General features: G+C 43.5%; 1 protein-coding gene across 1 annotated transcript in view; it reads right to left on the minus strand.

Moving 5' to 3' along the window:
* Positions 1-5,984, minus strand: part of ARMC9 (armadillo repeat containing 9) — a 190,653-nt gene that overhangs the window by 137,200 nt on the left and 47,469 nt on the right. Inside the window, exon 9 of the mRNA XM_023510364.1 lies at positions 3,380-3,472. Coding sequence (XP_023366132.1) covers positions 3,380-3,472 — 93 coding nt within the window. The remainder of the gene's footprint in view (positions 1-3,379; positions 3,473-5,984) is intronic.

Here is a 5,984-nt window from a genome sequence, read left to right on the forward strand (position 1 = left end):
AAAGAAAGAAAGAAAGAAAAAGAAGATATTTTGTCCATGGCTATCCTACCCCAAACATACCTGATCTTATCTGACCTTAGAAGCTAAGCAGCGTATGGCTTGGTTAGAAGTTGGATGGGAGAACTAAGAAAAAGAAAAAGAATGACTAAAAGTTGTTCAAGAGCAGCTAGATCTCATTCCTGCTGCTCCAGCTCAGAGCTGGAGAAGGGGTTCTCATGTGAAAGTAACACCTTAAAGGGTCTATGGAACAGAGGACACTGACACAGGTGAGTAGGAGTTCTAGCGCAAATGGAGGGGTCAGTGTCTAAATGAAGGATGAATGCTAGACAGCCACCCACAGTCTTCCCCCATTGTCTCCCAGGACACTGGCAATCAGATTCCTACCCTCTGGGAGGAGATTAAAAGAGTCTTCTCAAAGGAGAATGACTAGCCCAAGGGGAAATAACTAGACACTCTGCCCAATAAATGGCTCACCCAGATTCTCAGTGGAACCGGACAGGGACAGGCCCTACCCTCACTCTCAGGACTTCTGATTGGCTTTTCAGTTGCCTCACTCTCAGTATTTCCTTAAGAAGATATCAAGGACTACCAGGCTTCCAAGGAGAATTCCAACAGGGAAGACAAGGCCAGAACAAATGGGAAGGAAATGAAACTATGTAAGAAGAAAACTAAACAAAAAGTCATCACTATATCTTTAAAGATAAAAGAAGTAGTATCATAGCCAAAAAACCCCAAGAGAATGCTATAAAAAAGAAAATAAAATTTCAATACAAGGGTTGAAAAGTAAAGATGAGGAAATCTCCAAGAAACAGGAACAAAAAGAAAAAGAAGATATGAGAGAAAAGATTAGAAAAATAGAGAATCAGTTCAGGAGGTCCAACATTTAAAAAGAGACAGCAGAGGGTAGTGCCTGTGGCTCAGTGAGTAGGGTGCCATCCCCATATACCAAGGGTGGCGGGTTTGATCCCGGTCTCGGCCAAACTGCAACAAAAAAAATAGCCAAGTGTTGTGGTGGGCATCTGTAGTCCCAGCTACTTGGAGGCTGAGGCAAGAGAATCACTTAAGCCCAAGAGCTGGAGGTTGCTGTGAGCTATGACGCCACAGCACTCTACTGAGGGTGACAAAGTGAGACTAAAAAAAAAGAGAGACAGCAGAAGAAACAGATCAGGAAGAAACCATCAACAAAACAACTCAAGTAACATTCCCAGAACTGAAGCTGTCAGACTGAAAGGACACCCAAGCACTCACAATAGATCAAAACACACCTCGAGAAGGACATCGATGGGAAGTTTAACACTGGGGATAAGGAGAAGATACAACATGCTTCTGGAGAGAGAAAACAGGTCACATGGCTAGGTGTAGTGGCTCATGCCTACAATCCTAGCACTCTGGGAGGCCAAGATGGGAGGATCATGTGAATGCAGGAGTTCAAGATCAGTCTGAGCAAGAGTGAGATCCTGTCTCTACCAAAATTAGAAAAATTAGCCAGGTCATGTACAAAAGACCAGGAATTAGAATGGGTTTAGATTTCTCAACAGCAAAACTGGGACCTAAAAGACAATGGAGCAAAGTCCACCCAGAATTCTATACAAAGAATAAAGACATTTTTAGTCCATGCATGGTCTCAAAAAATATACTTCCTGCACACTCTTTCTCTATAAGCTGTTATCTAAAGGACATGCTCTACCAAATAAGAGAATAAATCAAGAAAGAAGACAATATGAAATAGTAGAAACAGAGATCCAATTGAATAGAAGTTTGGTGAGAGAGCCACCAGTCTAGACTGAACCAAGCTCACTCAGAAGGGTGACACGTTGAAGGCTGCTGTCCCCAAGATACCGACTGGCATCACACCATCTTTATGTAGGTCAAAATTTTATTGAAATATAACACCTATACAGAAAGCTGCACGATGATAAGTGTATAGCTTGATGAGTTTTCACAAAGTGAACGTGTGGATAAACTGGCTACTCAAAACTCATGAAATATATTGCCTGTATGCACAACAGATTAATGTGCAATCCACTTTCCCAGGGTGCTGTTGTTATGGTTTGAATGTCTCCACCAAAACCCATGTTGAAATTTAATTGCCAATATACCTCTGGCCTCCTGAATGGATTAATGCCATCACTGTGGGAGTGGGTTAATTATCCTGGGAGTAGGCCCCTGATAAAAGGGTAGGTTCCATTTCCATTCTCTGTCTAGTGTGCCTGCTTCTGCCATGGGATGACCCTTGCTACATGCTGGTGCCAAACTCTTGGACCCAGCCTTGAGACCTGTGGGCCAAATAAATTTCTGTTGTTTATAAATTACCCAGTCTGGTGCCCGTAGCATAGTAGTTATGGCACCAGCCATATGGTGCCAGCCACATGCACTGAAGCTTGTGAGTTTGAACCTAGACCAGGCCAGCTAAACAACAATGACAACTGCAACAACAAAAAAGTAACCAGCCATTGTGGCAGGTGCCTATAGTCTACTTGGGAGGCTGAAGCAAGAGAATCACTTAAGCCCAAGAGTTTGAGGTTGCTGTGAGCTGTGACACCACAGCACTCTACTTAGGGCAACATAGTGAGGCTCTGTCTCAAAAAAAAAAAAAAAATTACCTAGTCTGTGGTATTCTGTTACAGTAGCAAGAAATGGCCAAAGACAGCTGTTTAATCAATGAGCACTGAGAGTGTTTGATACGCCACACATTGTGAAGCTTAACTGTAGCTTTATATTTTAGAAGATTCTAATAAAAATTCAACTGAAATAATGAAATGCAGCATCCTCTTTATAAGTTCAAGATCCTGATCTTTGTACTGTCCAGTGAAATGGGCTGCAGATATACAAGGAGGGGTAAGGAGAAGGGAGGGGGAGCACTAGAACATGGAGACCACTTGGTGCTAGGCCTGGGGCTAAGGAGTCCTGTCCTCTGAGCACACAGGTCTGACAGCAATTCATCTCACCCCAGATGGCATACTTTTCCCACTGTGTCAGTAGACCTATCTGGTCCAAAACTGTGTACACATGTAAAAGACACATTTTTTAGTCATGCCCAGATAAGAGAAAACCTGGATTTACTTATATACATTGCCCATCCTAAGTCATGCTCAGTTTCTAGGACTCATGGTACAAAGTGAAGTGCAGGAAAGAGTTGAGAATTTGAGAAAAGGAAAAATGGTAGAAAAGAGGTCTAGAGATGAATTAAGCAGTTTTAACATTTTTAGAACTCTGTACTGGAAGGTAACTAGTGAGATCTGTTATCCAGGGTGAACAACAGGTCTCAGTGCTGCCACATGGTCACTGTGCTAAAACGTACATAGAAGTGAAAGCTTCTTCCATCTGCTAAGACCACTCCCTAGAACTGAAGGCCGTGGCCAGGAACTGGCCCACCCACCTGGTTGTGGCTATGACAGTCCAAGAGGTCATTGCTGATGTAGGCCTGCAGAACCGTCTCCCTCTGCTCTCCAGGATGGGAGGTGGTCAAGCGCTAGAGTGAAGAAAAACAAAAGTAACAAGACTTAAGTGTTAACATGGGGGAAAATTTTCACTTAACAGATACGTTTTCAATGGCAGTACCAGTAACTATAACAAAGTAAGTAATAACCAGCCAGGGGCTAGTTAAGCAACCAGCCAATTAATAAAAACTTATGATATACTTCCTAATGGGTGAAACAGTGGATGCTAGAGTGAACATATCACGTGAAATCCCCAGAGTAGTGAAGTGGCAAGATTCCCAATTACATAAGTACTAATAAGGAAGAGTTCACTAACTCCCCCAAGGGGCTTTTTTTCCCTTTTTTTGAGATGAAGTCTCACTCTGTTGCCTAGGCTAGAATGCCATGGTGTCAGCCAAGCTCAAAGCAACTTCAAACTCCTGGGTCCAAGTGATCCTCCTGCCTCAGCCTCCCAAGTGGCTGAGACTACAGCCGCCTGCCACAATGCCCAGGTAATTTTTTCTATTTTTAGTAGAGATGGGATCTTGCTTTTGTACAGGTTGGTCCCAAACTCCTAGCCTCAAGCAATCCTCCCACCTTGGCATTTCAGAGCACTAGGATGGGCTACCTGGTCCAGCCTGAGAGGGGCTTTTCTTACAGGAAGAGGCTCAAGAGTTGGTCCTTAAAGGATGGGCAGACTAGTAAGCAGCACTGAAGAATGTAAGTGTGGTCCTGCTCGGGGTGGTTAAAAAATATGTGCATTTGAGTAGGCTCAATGATGCTTGACACGTGCCACACTGGACTCTATCCTATCCTAGATAGGCTATAACAGAGCAGTTGCGTGTGTGTGTGGTCGGGTGGTAGCTGGGGTACAGCTGATTAAAAAGCTGCAATCCGTTATGTTTCTGTAAGATAAAACTTACATGGGGATCATATGAAATATGCAGGCACATGCACATAGTGTGGAGGGGTGTGAGTTAGGACATAACAAAGCCATGTAACTGAAGTGAGCAAATGTCCTTGCTTTTCTAGGAAATCTTACGAAATAAAAATCCTGAGGCTACAGGGCCTGCCTTTGGCCAAAGAGAAGCCAAGGTGCAATTTCTGGTTCTTGGTGTGCACAAGAGGACAGCACATGCAAAAGGCACCCAGAGTGGGAGGGAGAGCTAGGGAGGCCCCCAGAGGTAGGTGTTGCTAATACACCTGACCACCATGGCTGCAGGAGGGCTATAACGGTAAGGGGGGACTGGCGTAAAGGAGGGATATGCCCAGAATGCCACTTGAAATGCTGCTGACCTGCTGAGTTCATTGAGGTTGAGGCAAGGGCAAGGAGCTGGATGGGGGTACTGAAGAGGGACAGAGAAAAACAAACAAAAAAATACCTGTTTGTTTTTCTTATGGACACTGTGAAAATGTCACTCTCAGCAAAGGAAGACCCTGCTTCCTCAACAGGCTCAGGAGCCACACAGACAGAGAAGATGTGCTGAGTGGGCAAACCAAGAGCCAAATAAAAGATGAGTTTGACAACCTGAACAGAGAGAGGCAAATGGCCAGGGCGGAAAATGGAACACATGCTGCCCCGCCCATGCTGGCCAAATAACCCAAAGGAACACGATATAGGATTGTTGGAGCAGGTATCACTGCTTGAGCACAGGACTCTCTGCTGACGGTGGAGTCTCAGTCCTCGAGACATATCTGAGGAAGCACCACTAAACCACCAAACATCCAAGTGTGAAAAAGTTTCTAGCCAGGGACAGGGAAATTGCTCAAAGGATTTTGAAGCCAATGTACCTTGAAATTTGGAGTTGCATGGAGGAGTGTGGTGCTAAAGCAGGGTGAGTTAGAATGGACCATTTAGTTAAACCTGCAATTCTCAAAGTGTAGTGTGGGGAATCCTAAGGAGTCCCCAGAACCCTTTCAATGAGTCTACAATGTCATGATTATTTTCATACTACTAAGAGATGACTTGCTTTACTTGCTTTTTTCATGCTCAATCTCTCTCTCTCTCTCTCTTTTTTTTTTTTTTTGTGACAGAGTCTTACTTGGTCACCCTCAGTAGAGTGCAATGGCAACATGACTCACAACAACCTCATACTCTTAGGCTCAAGTGATTCTCTTGCCTCAGCCTCCTGAATAGCTGGGCCTGGTACAGGTGCCTGCCACAATGCCCAGCTATTTTTAGAGACAAGGTTTTACACTGGCTCAGGCTAATCTCTACCTCATGAGCTCAGACAATCTACCTGCCTTGGCCTCCCAGATTGCTAGGATTACAGGTATGAGCCACCTGGCCTGGCCTATGTTCAATTGCTTAAAGCTGTATGAATTATGATGGTGTGACAAGTCAAATCCAAAAGCAGACACGAGGATCCAGCTGTCCTCCATTAAGCCAGATATTAAAGAAATTTGCAAAAAATATAAAATGAGGCTATCTTTGGTAATGTTTTTAATATTCAAGAAATAGTTATTTTTCATAAAAAGTGCTATTTATGTTAAAATGTCATTTATTGTTGTTCATTTTAAGTGAATTAATAAACATATTTTAAGAATTTTCTCTTTTTTTTTTTT

Source organism: Otolemur garnettii, unplaced genomic scaffold, assembly GCF_000181295.1.
Source record: "Otolemur garnettii isolate 467f Iridium unplaced genomic scaffold, OtoGar3 scaffold00013, whole genome shotgun sequence".
In the NCBI taxonomy this organism is placed as follows: domain Eukaryota; kingdom Metazoa; phylum Chordata; class Mammalia; order Primates; family Galagidae; genus Otolemur; species Otolemur garnettii.